General features: G+C 43.3%; 1 protein-coding gene across 4 annotated transcripts in view; it reads right to left on the bottom strand.

Moving 5' to 3' along the window:
• Positions 1–17526, bottom strand: part of LDB3 (LIM domain binding 3) — a 332821-nt gene that overhangs the window by 187301 nt on the left and 127994 nt on the right. For all 4 annotated transcript variants that reach the window (XM_068258597.1, XM_068258596.1, XM_068258600.1 and 1 more), the window contains exon 4: positions 3522–3597. In XM_068258597.1, the coding sequence (XP_068114698.1) occupies positions 3522–3597 (76 nt within the window). The remainder of the gene's footprint in view (positions 1–3521; positions 3598–17526) is intronic.

Below are 17526 nucleotides of genomic sequence, written 5' to 3'. Positions count from 1 at the left end.
CGTACACACTGCGTATGGACCCCCTCTGAAACCACATCATGAAATTCATTGCACTTGCTTTTGATATATGTACATTTAGACTACCATTAGGTTGCTACATTATCTGTCATTTACCGCATTTAAATGTATATTTTTTTCATATTGTAACTTTAAAATCGATTTTCTCCAAAACTATAAGATTCTTTAAAAATATGTTTTCCTCTCGTACTCACTTTTCTCTTTAACATATCCTGCAAATTTGGTGATTCTAGCTGGTGAGGGGTCTTTGCAATTAACCGCGAAAGTCGGCAAACATTAGGCAAAAAGAAAACGCTAAAATATTTGAGTAAATTTTTGCTTGTCGAAAAGGAAAAATTATACTTTTTTTCGCGAAAATAAGGCAAAAAGAATATTGTCATTTTCGCTGAACAGTAAGGAGGAGAAGCTAGTGAGATTATTAGGTTATAAGAAAGTAGGGGAAGGATAGAATAAAAATTAACAGCACAAATCGATGTACAGTATATAAGAAAAAGGATGCAAGTAACTTTTATCTTGGGTTTAAAAAAACTAAAGAGGTTTTCCACCTATAACAGACATCTGTTGAAATAATAATGCTAACCTCATAGATGATAAAGACCGAATCAAGGAAAGGTGGAAAGCTTTTTTTTGATGAGATGCTGAATGTAAACACAGTGGGTAAATTAACCAAGACTATGTGTATATCTCATTACAGAAGTTTCTGTTAAACATGCTACCTCTTGAATTTGCCCCAACAAGATGCCTCCATTACAGTACCCCATTTACACGTGTTCCTATTATAATGCACCCATTTGCCTCCATTACAGTAACTCTTTGCATATAATCCTAAAACAGGTGTCCTTCATCAGAGCCTCATATCATGTATAATGACCACCCACATCCCAGCAGAGTTGGTACTGACCTGTGTTGATTAGCATTGTTATCTTTTGGGACAAGTGCTTCTCAGCTCTTCACAAGCTTGATGATCATGTGACACTACAGTCATACAGTCAGTCACATGGCAGACATGCTTGTAAGCAGAAAAGATGCAAAAGGGGAGCAGCTGAGGAGGGCTTATCACAGCAGGTAACGATGCTGTTAAGCATGCTCTCCTGACAAACTATTTCAGAGATGACAGTTGCCTTTAAATCAATTAACTTATTCCCTAGGACTGAAGAAGACCTCAGCCCTTTCTTCGTACTGTTCTGCTATGTGTTTTCTCCAGACATTGTCACCTGACCTCTGGAAATGAACAGCACAATCAAAGAAGATGGGAGTTCTTGTATGGCTGTTAATTGCTCTGGAACTTGCATATTATCCTGTTGCATGTGCCAGGAAAGCAATAGTAGAGACCTTAAATGATCAATAGTAGCACCACAGGATCAAGTCATTTCAGCACTGGCTCATAATATCACTTCAGAACATTTAGTTGATAACACAATAGGGGTGTGCAAAGTGATGGGAAGGTGGTAAATAGAGATGTCGCGAACATAGAATCTTCCGTTTGCGAACGGCGACTGCAAACTTCCGCAAATGTTCGAGAACAGGCTAACCACCATAGACTTCAATGGGCAGGCGAATTTTAAAACCTACAAAAAGTGGCCACAAAAGTGATGGAAAAGTTGTTTCAAGGAAAAGTTGTTTTAACAACTGGACTGTGGCATGCCGGAGGGGGATCCATGGCAAAAGTCCCACCAAAAATTACGGAGTTGACGCAAAGTCGGGTTTTAATCCCTAAAGGGCAGAAATCACATTATGTACAGCTCTGGGTGTAATTGGCAAACGGCCTGATATGCTTTTATACATGATATAATCGTGGCACTAGGTCTACTTTTAAATTTTTCACATACTTTTTTAACCTTAAGCATAAATAATACACATTTGTAATTTGTTCGAGTTTTTCTCATTTAAATGTATAAGCTCGCTTAAAATGTGAGATAAGGATGGTATGCAATTGGATGAGAATGTAGTGATGATGGTAAGGGAATGGATACAGACTGGATAAGAATGGTAAAGAATTGTACAGTGATGGAGAGGGGATAAGAAAGTAAATAAAGAAAAAAAATCCTGGAGATTGATTCATGCTGAATGATGAAGGTTGTTGTATATGGACAAGACTGCGTCTCCATGTACAACTTGACAACACAAACCCTTTGGTCATTTTTTGTGGCAGAGTTCTCTGGGAGCTGTTTAGAAAAATAAAACTGCAGATAGTCAGCAGCTGCTCTAAACTCCAATGCACACAGTATACTGGACCTGGATTTTTCACAATCTGGAATTTTGTTTACACTTAAAGAGAGTCTGAAGCGAGAATAAATCTCGCTTCAGACCTCATAAATAGCAGGGGCATGTGTGCCCCTGCTAAAACGCTGCTATAGCGCGGCTTAACGGGGGTCCCTTCACCCCCAAATCCCCCTCGATACACCGGGGGAGCGCTTCCTGGTTGGGGCAGGGCTGCGTCTGTCAGCGCGTATCTCCGCCTCTCCCCCGCCCCTCTCAGTCTTCCTTCACTGAGAGGGGCGGGGGAGAGGCGGCGATGCGCCACTGACAGACGCGACTGGAGGCAGGGCTGCAGCCGTTAGCCCTGCCTCCAAGAAGAGACAGCCAGCGACTTTTTCTACGACACACTTTTGCGGGGGGTGGGTTGGGGGTGAAGGGACCCCCGTTTAGCCGCGGGATAGCGGCGTTTTAGCAGGGGCACACGTGCCCCTGCTATTTATGAGCTCTGAAGCGAGATTTATTCTCGCTTCAGAGTCTCTTTAAGGCTAGGTTCACAGAGGGAGCTGCAGTACATACCCTGTAAAAACAGGATTGCAACAGTGGAGAAAAGTTTCATGACACGTTAAGTAAGTGTTTTGTTGCATACGGTGAAGCAAACAGTCTATTAAAAGTATACTTCACTGTCACTGTTGACGTACACATTATGCAGTAACATACTGCATGCAGTGCATTGGGATATTGGGGTCTGTTGGGGGACACAGGATGCACTGTAAACATCGCATGGGGTTTTAATTGCAGTGCCATGCTGTGCATTACAATAGCTGTGTTACACCAACGCCACAACGCCCCACTGTGAACTTAGCCTTAATGAATGAATCTCACAACTGTCCAATTCATATTTTTACAGTAGTCTGTAGATGGTGACAAGGTGGAGATTTCTTATGAATAAACCTGATCTATGTACAATAATAGATAAGTATCATAACCGTTGGCCTCTTGCAGCTATCAAGATGCTTTTTGGATACTTGCATATAATTAATGCCAGTAGGATGAGAAGTAGAAGTCTGGTGACCCATATACATTTCCTAGGTTAACTAAACATGTACAGTTAAGATTTAGTGTATAACCCAAAATATATATAAGAATTACTGATCTGAATAAAATAAAGACAAGTTATTCTGGACTATTATTATAACTACTAACGTAATTAAACCAGATGATCTTCATTGATCTGTACATATGGATATGCATATTATGCATTCTAGATAAAATATTTCATAAGCAAAACTGAGCAATATAAGTACCTTCTGATGTGGGATTCCTGGGAAAGGTGATTCCATTCGAGGAGTGGCTGTGGGAACTGGTCCTGGGCGTTTTGATCTGTTAATGAAAAAAAGTCGAATTAGTCGTCCTGGTTTCTATGTTTATCTAGTAACAGTAGGCTATGGGTTAGAAAAGTCAGGCTATACATGTTATTTTACACACATTAGTTTTCAGGATTCCTCTCTCTGAAGAGAAGAAAGGTAAAACTTCAGGATGTGATTCCACCTCTTCCACAAGCAAGTGCTCCAAGTCTTTGCCGCAAGCCATACATTTTTCAGTATTAATCCCTGTACACCTATCATATACAGTAGTTGTCTGTCAAGGCAGCTAGTTGAGTCCATCTCTGCCAAGGCCTGGCATGCGTATATATGGCAACCCCAGACCCAGCCTGATGCATTGCTAGGAGATCTGGAGTGGCAATTGGCAAATCAGTCAACTGCTAGCCAAAGGCATTGTTCTCCCACTCCATTGTTCACCATGCATCATATTTCCTCCTAATTACATAGCAATAGTACACATTGCTAGCCTCAGGATAGGAGGGGCACTTCTGTACAGCACTCAGCCCGGAAGTGACATCCAAGGGATTGAGTTCCGATCCCTGTAGGCTACAGCACTCATGTGTGAGTATGCACTGTGATGACTACTGAAAATAGTTTTATTTCTGTCATGTAATTTTTGCAGTTTATTGTATTTTGCTGTTTACTGTATCTAATAGTGTGTTGTGAAGGATTGCGGAGAAGGCGCCGCTTGTGCTGACAGTGAGGCGGTGGTTTCCGCGCACAGAGCGGCGGTTTCCTCACAGCAACATGCGTCTGGGTTATCTGGACCTATTAGTGCACACAGATGGAGAGCCACGCGCGCGCGCTGCAAAGCAGGCTCTTTATGCCAATAGGAGAAGGGTCAGCTGATCGGGACGGTCAGCTGACCCCAGCTCAGCAGATGATTGGTTGATGGGAGCTGGGCGGCACTGAGGAGCGCTTCACCATATATATCTCTTGCTGTTGAGTTGCTAGTTGGCGTTGCGAATACCTATGTGTTGGCACTCAGACCTTAGTCAGATCCTTCAGTGTGGTGGAACCAGGAGGACCTGGGAATCCACACTTAGCCAGTTTACTGTGTATCATCTGTGTTATTCATTAGACCAGTTCCAGGGTGTAGAGACCACGGACCTCGCACCCCAGACTAGGAATACTGTGTATCATCTGTGTTATTCATTAGACCAGTTCCAGGGTGTAGAGACCATGGACCTCACACCCCAGACTAGGAATACTGTGTATCATCTGTGCTATTCATTAGATCAGTTCCAGGGTGTAGAGACCACGGACCTCACACCCAGACTAGGGAACTTGTGTTATCATTCAGTTATCCTTCAGACTAGTTCCAGGGTGTAGAGACCACGGACCTCACACCCAGACTAGGGAACTTGTGTTATCATTCTGTTATATGTCATACTGGTTCCAGGGTGTAGAGACCACGGACCTCACACCCAGACTAGGCATTGTTTGATATCTGTTATGACTTTGCTTTCCTGACTATTCTTCTGATCTCTGATTCGGTACCTTGCACTTCTGATATTCCATTGCCAAACCCTGCTTGCCTTGGATACCGAATAAGCCTTCTGTCTTTGTACTTTATCTGTCTGTGTGTTGTCAACTCGGCCTGCCTGACCTGTCTGACTGTCACCCACCCCTTGGGTGCTCAGTCCTCCTGCAGGGGTCCCCTGCTTCTCAGAGGGGGCACTGCTGCATACCAGTCAAGGTCTGCTCCCTCCTGGAGTCCCTGACTGCAGTAGAGTCTGTTTCTACTTATTGGACCACCTGCTACCCCGGTGGTCCGATCCATACTGTTACACCAAACACTTACACGCTTCAGGTGCCCAGAGGTTAGCGATATATCTGTATTATCGGTGATTCTGCAGATCATCAATAATCAGGTATATATCTGTATTCTTGGTGATACTGCAGATCGCCAATGATCAGATTCTCTCTGTGTGCTGACACCGATCGTTACATGTGTATACCATAGTATACATTAGTGCTGACCAGGACTGGTCGAGACTGGTCATTATCTCTGGTGCATTGTCTTCTGATTATCTCCTGCTGTGTAGTATAATGCCTGAGAGACAGCTAGTCTGCAGTTTATCTATCAGGCTAGATTCATAGGGCAGAGGGAGAGTTCACAGTCATTTGAGCTTTGGAGGAGAAGATGTGAACATTTGAAGCTTTGTCTCCCTTGCTGTGGATGGACTTTGCTATTGGAGACACATGTGGATTTGTATTTCCTGTTGCTGTTTGTAGCTGTGGATTATCTGTTTATGGCTATGCTGACTGGACTGTTAATATGTTCCGGAACAATTGGAATAAAATTATTTAATTTATCCTTTGCGGTTGCCTGTCTCACCAGTGCCACACAACTATATTATCATATGCACCTTTAGCTGTTGACACACATGCACAATATTATTCCCAGGATTTAGATCTGATAATCCACCTTTTTAACTGAGGAAATAAGCCCCCATCTTCAAAGATACTTCTTAAGCCTGCCAAGCACAGACTGGTGTCTTTATAATAGGAGGGCTGTAAGAATAAGGACCCTCAAATTGTAGAACAGTGACTCTGCAGGTGCCAATAATCTATATTAATGTGACAGCAGAGCACAGTACCATCAACAGCAGAGCACAGTACCGTCAACTATCTGCCTTGGACTAATACATAAACCACAACATGATATGAGCTCTACTTCAATGCAAGGGAATCCTGACTGACAGTATCTCACAAAAGAGAGCTCACCTCTCACATTGTTTTAAATATTTTATATCAGTGTAAAATTTCTGTCCCATGAAAATAACACACAGCCCTTAATGTATAAACTACTGGCAACAAAAGTGAGTACACCTCTTCCTGTATTGGTCAGATCAGTTGGCCACACAGTGTGTATTGGCCAGTCAGATCCCAAAGTGGCTAGACTTCGGGTTCTGGCCATAACATACGCAAAAATTCATATTAATCAAGGTAGATCCAAACAATGGCGCAGAAGCTTTATCCAGTTCTAACAAACTTTTTTGCAAAGACGACACTAAGCATGAGAACTGATGTTGTGCTCAACACTCCTTGAGTACGAATTTTGGATCAGCAAAGGATTTCTTAGAACAGCAGGCTTTATTTTAATACATGGAATTTTGACTTTGTAATATACATACTGGCTTCAATTCACTAAAAGCAGTTCAGCAAAATAGTAAAATAATTTTGGTCTGTAAAATACAGCATTCGGTATTTTACTTTAGACTTCTCTTTAATAGATGGGATTTTGACTTTGTAATATAGATATTGTCCTCAATTCACTAAAGGCAGTTCGGCAAAATAATTTTGGATAGTAAAATACTACATTCAGTATTTTACACTTTTTTTTTCAAAATTTACTAAGATTTCTCACATGTGGTAGAAGTTCGGAAAAAAAATACCCCCAAAAATGCTTCAATTCACTAAGCCCTGTTTGGTAGTCTCACCAGCTGTGGAGCAGGTCCAGCAAGCTATCAGTCTTCTCTAACAAGTCTGTGCATGAGCCATTCTATTTTCTGTCCAGTGCATCCGCAGCACCCCTTTAGATGTGCATCTACACTAACTAGAGAGAGCGCTTCAGTGTATCGGTATACAGATATGCACATCTAAAGGGATACAGAAAAGCCTTTTTATGTGTCTCCTTCTCCTGCTCTGCCATTCTGAAGTTCCGGCCTTCAGAGCATCATATCAAATAAAGTAAGAAGCAGGGCTGTGTAGCTCTCCCTATTGGCTGTCTCGCTCTCCCTATTGGCTGTCTGCTACATCTGTGAACTTTTACTGCATGGATATTGTAAGTTTCCAGCTGGTCAGAGCTGGAGATAAATATCGAACACTGTTACTTGATTTACTGAATGGTTTAATCCTTGTTAATTGATATTTCTTGAAATTTTTTGAGGTATTTACCTCACAGATCAGTATTTTACTTCACTAGTGGGTCATTTTACTTTTGAGAGTGGTAATAGGTTTAATGATTTGGAATTTGGTGATTGGTAAAATCAGCTGTTTTCTGTATTACTGAATGCGGTAATGCTTAGTGAATTGAGGCCATTGTGTATGCATTGCTGACATAAAATTTTATCTGATGCAGTTACATGCAAATTGATTTTTTTAATGTAAATCTTGCCCTTTGCCAGTGTACAGATGGATTAGCAAATGGATGCAACAATTTAAAGAATTTGGTTTCAATTACCAGTTTAAATCTATTATATTTAACCCTGCTGGTCTTACAAACCCAAACATGACTTTTCTAACTGCACCTAGAAATAAGTGCAAACAATAAGTCATACTATGTGTGAGGTAAGAGCTCACTGCTTTCTAGTAGACCAAATGCTGGATACACACAGTGCGTTCGCGCACTCGATTTCCCGCTCCATTCCCGTTGATTTGTTTATTTCCAACATGTCCGATTTGGATTTCAATGGATCGTTAGGTCGATTTGGCATACTTTGCATGCGAATCAACCTAACGATCCATCGAAATCCAAATCGGACATGTTGGAAATAAACAAATCAATGGGAATCGACGGGAATCGAGCGGGAAATCGAGTGCGCGAACGCACCATGTGGATCCAGCAAAAGGGTCAATGCTTAACACTTTTATCTAGCTCATAGGGTGACAAAATTAACATACAATATGCAAAGGCATCAATGATATGTAAAAAACACTACAGAATGACCAACATACATGCCACCATCTGTGATTCCTAGCTCTAGGGCTGAATGATAAGAACATCTCTTACATCTAATCCAGCTGCGTTTTATAAATGCAATAAATTAATAAAAAATAAATAAAAAAACTAATCAAATCAATCCAAAATGTATTGGATATTTTACTGATAACTTATTGCGAAGACATAACAACAAAAGTTGTTTACTTAGTCAGTTGTGGTTTGTGCATACAAATAAGTTTGTTTTGTTTTTTATACTTTTTGTATAACAAAAGGTAAAAAGGTTTCCCACTTTTAGAACAAGAATGACTTTATTGATCTGCAATGAATTTTGAAATGTGACTGATAAATGTGAAGAACATTGCGCAAAAGGTGGATCAGCGCAACACCAGGCCGCCTCCGAATGGCCTCCTATCAGAGATGCGCTGAGCCCCCCCAGGAATGTGAAGAACAGAAAAATCATTTAAGTCCCATCTAGTATGAAATAAGTAAGCTGGCTTATGAGCATTAGATAATGTCAGAAAAGAAAATTGGATGACTGAATCCAAGATGGATTTCTGATTTAAAACAGCAAGTCATCCAAACAATAGCACACAAAAAATAAAAAACATGCGAGTGAAGTATTCTGCTATAATGTAGTTATGAACTATATTTTTTCCTCACATCACATCACAATGCCCTCTGATTAGTAGAAAAAACTCCTTTGTATACTGTAGTTTTGAACTGTCTATTTCCTTTTATTCAACTTTTGACTTCAAGCAATCACTGAAGCACTGAGCCTACAGATTATATTCTCAGGAAGCGTCAGCCTCTACTTTTAATCTCCATTATGTTCAGACATTTGTACCTAAAGTCAGTGGAAAACATTTCCAGCACAGGGTATGGAACTACAGTTAACTAACCCTATTCTCCAGCTGCCAACACATCATTAGGCCCTCAATGACACAACATTATTGAATAAGTGTTATTGAATCACTGTGCAAAGTCAAGTAACAAGCCATGTCCAATGAGGCAAAAAGGATTTTTTTTAAACTCACAGCGATTATAAATGTTGCTATGGGTTGAAGCCCTTTAGGCTAGGGATGATCAATGAGATGCAAATATTTCCGAGTTCATACAGGATTATGTAAATGTTTATACAAATATATGAAGCTTGAAAATAGACAAATCAAGTCCCAACAAGGTTTAAATTGATTGGTCCATTTTCAAGCTTACATATATTAGCATAAAAATGTACAAAATTCTGCATGAACGTGGAAATATTTGTATCTCATTGATCATCCCTGGTCAATGAGATGAAAATGAACTGAACTCTTGCACAGCACACAATGAAAAGCCATATTCCACATATAGTTGCTGAAGAAATCTACTGCTGTGTTGAGGTTTTTTATTACAAAACAAAAGAAAAGAGAGTGTGTTATGAGGAAAAAAAGAGATAAGCAAAAGAGATGAAAAAAAATCATCTTACCCTTTCAGTGTGGTATAGAAAAAATGCCTCATGGAGCATGAGAGGGATCATGCTTACTACTGGTATGCAGAGCTAAAGTGTTTTTTTTAAATATTTTTTTGTCCATAAGTTAGCATGCTGTGGCTAATCATTTATACCTGTGAGGAAATTTATTTCACTCTGAACTTAAAATACAGTCATGGCCAAAATTGTTGGCACCCCAGAAATTTTTCTAGAAAACCAAATATTTCTCACGGAAAAGTCTAGCAGTAACACGTTTTGCTATTCACAAGTTTATTCCCTTTGTGTGTATTGGAACAAAACAAAAAAAGGAAGGCAAAAAGAAAATTGAACAGAATGTCACACAAAACTCCAAAAATGGGCTGGACAAATGTATTGGTACCCTTTCAAAACTGTGGATAAATAGATTGTTTCAAGCAAGTGATGATCCTTGAAACTCACATTGGGCAAGTAACAGGTGTGGGCAATTTAAAAATCACTCCTGAAAACAGATAAAAAGGAGAGATGTTCACTTGCATTGTGTGCCTGTGTGTGCCACACTAAGCACTGACAACAGAAAGAGGAGAAGAAATCCATCTTCAAAGATTTAGATTTGCCTTTGTCCATAGAGTGCAACATTATTAATGGAACACTATCAATCCAAGTGTTCTAAAATGAAAATGTACAAATAATGTCTAAGTAGCTGTGTAAACATTTTCCTACCTTCAATTTTAAATATCAGAGGCAGAAGCTTTAACTCAATGTGTGTAGATTTTAGTTCAGTTGGAAAGTTTTATTTGCAAAGGTTTGCTTCAATAAAACACTGTTCTTTGCTTGTGAGACTGCATATGAAAAGGGATGTCAGGTTTCACACACAATTACAAACAAATTACATTTCCTCTGCTCTCTGAAGAGAGCTCAGTCAGAGACAGGCAGTAAGAGCTTGCTAACACACACAGGATTAACAGATGCAGTGTGAGGGAATCCCCCTCCCTTCAAGAATGAGTAGTCCCTTCAGATTTTTCCTCAGATGCCGTAAGCAAGTGTGAAGGGAATTTAATAACAGTAAACAAAGAGATAAGCATTTAAAAGTATACACCTGTACTTAAATGACAACTGTAGTGAGGGGTATATAAGGGCTGCCATATTTATTTCCTTATAAGCAATACCAGTTACCTGGCTGTCCTGCTGATCCTCTGCTTCTAATACTTTTAGCCATAGACCCTGAACAGGTGTTTCTGACATTATTGTCAGATCTGACAAGATTAGCTGCATGCTTGTTTCTGGTTTTATTCAGTCAATACTGCAGCCAAATAGACCAGCAGGGCTGCCAGGCAACTGATATTTTTTAAAAGGAAATGCATATGGCAGCCTCCATATAGCCTACATCTATTAAAGGACAACTTTAGTTGTCCTTTAACAGCACTTCCCAAACTATTTGTATCTCAATTGAAAAAACATGTTAATCAATAGTGTTCCTTTAAGAAGTTTACAACCCATGCATGGCACTGTAGCAAATCTCCCTGGGCATGGATGGAAGAGAAAAATTAATGAAAGATTGCAACGCAGAATAGCTTGGATGGTGGATAAGCAGCCCCAAACAAGTTCCAAAGAAACTCAAGCTGTGCTGCAGGTTCAGGGAGCATCAGTGTCAGCACAAACTATCCATCGATATTTAACCACTTCCCGACCGCCTAACGCACAGGGGCGGCCGGGAAGTGGAGCCCTTAAGGACCGGCTCACCCACAGAGGCGGCGGTCCATTTAAGGGCATGGGCGGAGCGATCGCATCATCCGTGACGCGATCCTCCGCCCGGGATCGTTGCACGGGCATTTTGTCTCTGCTTGCCGGCCACTTTGCAGCGCCGGCGAGCGGAGGAATCCGCACAATTGACCAATCAGGATGTATAAGGCACTTTGTTAGATAAAACAAAGTGCCTTATACGTGCTTCCTCCTCGCCTCGTGGTCTCATTGTTGCAGAGACCACCAGCGAGGAGGAAGCCTTTTGTGAGTTCTTCAGAACACGTGGTTTTTTGACCTACAGCCCCCCTGATCTCCCACCCCAGGCCTCATACCCCCCCTGATCACCCCAGCAGACCCCTGCCCAGCACCCTTGCACCCCTGTAAAACCCCCAACCCCCCCACCTATCACTAACTTTAAACGCTATCCCCTGCGTTAGGTCCCTAACTGCCTCCTAGTCACCCCTGATCCCCCCCCTACCTTTAGATCACCCCCACACCCCATCCCAGACTACCCCCCTGTATACTGTATACATCTGTATACAGCTACCTTACCCCCTGATCCCCCTCTGATCCCCCTCTGATCACCTGTCTATCACCTGTCCATCACCCCTCAGCACCCCCACCCATCAGAGCAGACCCTAACTGCCCCGTGGGGGTAACTGATCACCTGCCCAGGCCCTCGATTGCCCTCATACCCCCCTTCTGATTACATCCCCTGCTCTTTGTTTACATCTGTCCTCCCCAGCAATCACTAACTGATCTTTGATCAGTAACCCCCTGTGTCTGCCTCTCATCAGATCAAGACTCAGTCTGCCCCGTGCGGGCTCTTGATCAACCCCCCACCCCCATAAATTGCCCTCAGACCCCCCCCCCCCTAATCACCGTCCAAGTGCATTGTATTTGACTGTGCTGTGATTGTATCAATTGTGCTGCGCTTGTATTCGATTGTGCTGCGATTGTATTTGATTGTCCCGTGATCTGCTTCGATTGTCCCGTGATTGTTTGATTGCCTCTGAGACCCCACTTCCCAACAACCCCCACCCCACCACCACCCCCACCCCCATCACCTTCCGAGTGCATCAGATTTGATTGTGCGGTGATTGGATTCGATTGTGCTGTAATTGTATTTGATTGTCCCGTGATTGGCTTCGATTGCCCCGTGATTGTTTGATTGCCTGAGACCCCACTTCCCGCCACACCCAACCCCACCCTCCCCCCATCACCTTCCGAGTGCATCAGATTTGATTGTGCTGTGATTGGATTCGGTTGTGCTGTAATTGTATTTGATTGTCCCGTGATCGGCTTCAATTGCCCCGTGATTGTTTGATTGCCTGAGACCCCACTTCCCGCCACACCCAACCCCATCCTCCCCCCCACACCACACCCAACCCCCCCTTCCCCCCACCACACCCAACCCCGACCCTCCCCCCCCCTCACCACACCCAACCCCACCCCACCCTCCCCCCCCCACCACACCCAACCACCACCTTCCGAGTGCATCAGATTTGCTTGTGCTGTGATTGGAGTCGATTGTGCTGTAATTGTATTTGATTGTCCCGTGATTGTTTGATTGCCTCTGAGACCCCACTTCCCACCAACCCCAATACCTCTCAAATACTCCCTTTTTGCTAGGTAGGTGCTCTTTTTTTCTGGGTAGTCTCGGAGGAAAACCCCATAAATTTAGCAATCCACAATGGCAAGAAGGGGGCTTTCCGATGACGAGGTATACAGGTACATGGACCAGTCGGATGAGTTCTTTTGGGAAGAATCCTCCGTCGAATTTTCCGGGTCCGAATTTGAACCTGTAGAAAGCAGTGGTTCCCTGACCGAAAGTGATGACGAGGCTTTGGCCCCGGCTAGAGCCAGGCGTACCAGACCCCAAGTTGTTAGACCGCAGGTGGAGCAGGATCCGCCTCAAGGGCAGCAGGGTGGTGCTAGCGCTGTTGATAGTTTTCTTGGTGAGGCAGGCACCAGCAGCGCAGCATCTCCTGGACTTGGTACCAGTACTTCTGTAGACCCTGGCGAAGTGGTGAGCGTCAGCATGTAAGTTGAAACTGGTACGGTGGCAAGTGCAGTAGTACCCCTGTCGCAGCCACCAAGAAGAAGACGGGCCCGTTACTACCCATAGACTCCCAGAGGTGCTGGCACAACCAGATTGGCAATCCCCTGATTCCGCCGCACCCGTAGTGCCCCCTTTCACCGCCCAGTCTGGAGTCCAGGTGGCGACAGCTCATCTAGGAACGGCCCTAGACTTTTTGCAGCTGTTCATCACCCAGGTTCTCTTGGACTTAATTGTGGTTGAGACCAACCGTAAAGCCACACAATTCATCACCGAGCACCCGGAGAGCATGTATGCCCAGCCTTTCGGGTGGAAACCAGTCCAAGTTTCCGACATTAAAATCTTTTTGGCCCTTATCCTTCACTTGGGACTAATGAAACAGAATGTATTGCGGGCGTATTGGTCTACGAACCCAGTACATCATGTTCCCTTGTACCCTGCTGCCATGTCCAGGACACGATTTGAGTCCATCCTGCGCTTCCTGCACTTCAACGACGGCGAAGCCTGTCATGAAAAGGGCCACCCTGCTTATGACCGGCTCCACAAAATTCGGCCCCTCATAGACCACCTGTCATCAACATTTGCAGATGCTTATATCCCTGAACAGCACATCTGCGTAGACGAGTCCCTCTTACGCTTTACCGGGCGCCTTGGCATCAAACAGTACATCCCAAGCAAGCGCGCCCGGTATGGGGTGAAACTGTATAAGCTCTGTGAAATGGCCACAGGCTATACATGTCGTTTTAGGGTCTATGAGGGAAAAGACTCAAAATTGGAGCCGGTCGGATGCCCTGACTACCTGGGGAGCAGTGGAAAGGTTTGTGGGACTTGGTGTCGCCCTTGTTCCAGAAGGGGTACCATCTTTTTGTGGACAATTATTACACAAGTGTGGCCCTCTTTCAGCACTTAAAGTTAGAAGGAATCCGATGCTGTGGCATTGCGCGGCCTAGTCGCCAGGGCTTCCCCCAATGGCTCGTTACCACCAGACTTGAACGGGGGCAGAGGGCCGCCTTGCGCACTGAAGACCTGCTCGCGGTGAAATGGAAGGACAAGAGGGACGTTTACTTTCTGTCCACCATTCACACAGACACGACAGTCCAAATTCAACGGGCAACTAAGGTCATTGAAAAGCCCCTTGTCGTCCACGAATATAATGTCAACATGGGAGGGGTGGACTTCAATGATCAGAGGTTAGCGCCCTATTTAATTACCCGGAAAACAAGACGCTGGTATAAGAAAGTGTCTTTTTATCTGATTCAATTGGCAGTTTATAACAGCTTTGTTCTCTACAGTAAGGCTGGGAGAACTGGATCTTTCCTCCAATTTCAGGAACAGATTATTCTGGACATCCTGTATCCAGGAGGTGCCAGGCCCCCCCCCCCCCCCCCCCAGATGCAACTAGCCGACTGCATGGAAGGCATTACGCCTATCAGCTTCCGTGTGCCCCAGGTCAACGCATCCGAAGAAAACGTTGCCGTGTCTGCAGCAGGGCTGGAACAAGGACTAACACCGTTTATTATTGTCCCCGCTGTCCTGACCAGCCTGGCCTATGCGTAGGGCCGTGTTTTGAGAGGTACCACGAGCAGGTACACTATTAGAACCTAGGGAACTCCAGACACAGGAGTAGGCACACATTCAGTGGTCTTTCGCACATTGTCGCAGGGAAAGGAGAGGTAAGCTTGAAAACCAAACGGGTAAGCATAAAAGTCGGAAGAAGGATCGGTTTCCATGCTTGATATTGCTGATCTGTCCTGGGTTGGCGATATAAGACGGCATGTTTGAATTTCCCTTGAGTGTGGACACCCCCGGTTTATATGTGATTTGGGCCTATGATGATGCTTTAATGCCACACAGAGTCATCTGTATTGGCAGGCATATTGCTGTATCCTACAGGCATAATGCTGTATACTAAAGTTCTGAGGCCCAGTCACATAAGTTGGTGGCTCACCCTGAGTGCAGGGTGGCACGGGGTGTCTCTCTCCTGAGGTTATCACTGCCATTGATGTGGAGGAAGATCTGCCATTGATGTGGAGCAAGGTATGTTTGCCGTTCATTTTTCCTTTCAGCCCAGAGTGCATTACCCGTATACCCAATATAAGGAGTATAGCAGAAACTCCTAATACTGGCCATACATGTAATGATTGCAGAGACCCTAAAATGCCAGGACAGACTTCACAAATGACCCCATTTTGGAAAGAGGACACCCTAAAGTATTATGTGAGGTGCACGGTGAGTTCATAAAAGATTTTAGTTTTTGTCACAAGTTAGCAGAATTTTTTTTTTATTTTTTTTTTAACAAAGTGTCATTTTCCGTTTACTTGTGACAAAAAATAAAATTTTCAATGACCTCACCATTACCCTCATGGAATACCTTGTTGTGTATTCTTTCTGAAATGGGGTCATTTGTGGGGTTTGTTAACTGTCCTGGCAAGTGGGCGGGGTGCTAAATTGTGAGCACCCCTGTAAAGCCTAAAGGTACTCATTGGACTCTGGGCCCCTTAGCGCAGTTAGGGTGCAAAAAAGTGCCACACATGTGGTATCGCCGTACTCAGGAGAAGTAGTATAATGTGTTTTGGGGTGTATTTTTACACATACCCATGCTGGGTGGGAGAAATACCTCTGTAAATGACAATCTTTTGATTTTTTTACACACAATTGTCCATTTACAGAGTTATTTCTCCCACCCATCATGGGTATGTGTAAAAATACACCCCAAAACACATTGTACTACTTCTCCCGAGTACGGCGATACCACATGTGTGGCACTTTTTTGCACCCTAACTGTGCTAAAGGGCCCAAAGTCCAATGAGTACCTTTAGGATTTCACAGGTCATTTTGCGGAATTTGATTTCCAGACTACTCCTCACGGTTTAGGGCCCCTAAAATGCCAGGGCAGTATAGGAACCCCACAAATGACCCCATTTTAGAAAGAAGACACCCCAAGGTATTCCGTTATGAGTATGGTGAGTTCATAGAAGATTTAATTTTTTGTCACAAGTTAGTGGAAAATGACACTTTGTGAAAAAAACAATAAAAATCAATTTTCTGCTAACTTTTGACAAAAAATAAAATCTTCTATGAACTCACCATACTCCTAACGGAATACCTTGGGGTGTCTTCTTTCTAAAATGGGGTCATTTGTGGGGTTCCTATACTGCCCTGGCATTTTAGGGGCCCTAAACCGTGAGGAGTAGTCTGGAAATCAAATTCCGCAAAATGACCTGTGAAATCCTAAAGGTACTCTTTGGACTTTGGGCCCTTTAGCGCAGTTAGGGTGCAAAAAAGTGCCACACATGTGGTATTGCCGTACTCAGGAGAAGTAGTACAATGTGTTTTGGGGTGTATTTTTACACATACCCATGCTGGGTGGGAGAAATAACTCTGTAAATGGACAATTGTGTGTAAAAAAATCAAAAGATTGTCATTTACAGAGGTATTTCTCCCACCCAGCATGGGTATGTGTAAAAATACACCCCAAAACACATTGTACTACTTCTCCCGAGTACGGCGATACCACATGTGTGGCACTTTTTTGCACCCTAACTGCGCTAAAGGGCCCAAAGTCCAATGAGTACCTTTAGGATTTCACAGGTCACTTTGCGGAATTTGATTTCCAGACTACTCCTCACGGTTTAGGGCCCCTAAAATGCCAGGGCAGTATAGGAACCCCACAAATGACCCCATTTTAGAAAGAAGACACCCCAAGGTATTCCGTTAGGAGTATGGTGAGTTCATAGAAGATTTTATTTTTTGTCAAAAGTTAGTGGAAAATTGATTTTGATTGTTTTTTTTCACAAAGTGTCATTTTCCACTAACTTGTGACAAAAAATAAAATCTTCTATGAACTCATCATACTCCTAACAGAATACCTTGGGGTGTCTTCTTTCTGAAATGGGGTCATTTGTGGGGTTCCTATACTGCCCTGGCATTTTAGGGGCCCTAAACCGTGAGGAGTAGTCTGGAAATCAAATTCCGCAAAATGACCTGTGAAATCCTAAAGGTACTCATTGGA

The sequence above is a fragment of the Hyperolius riggenbachi genome, chromosome 10, assembly GCF_040937935.1.
Source record: "Hyperolius riggenbachi isolate aHypRig1 chromosome 10, aHypRig1.pri, whole genome shotgun sequence".
NCBI lineage: Eukaryota > Metazoa > Chordata > Amphibia > Anura > Hyperoliidae > Hyperolius > Hyperolius riggenbachi.
This window is presented reverse-complemented; position numbering and strand designations above follow the sequence as displayed.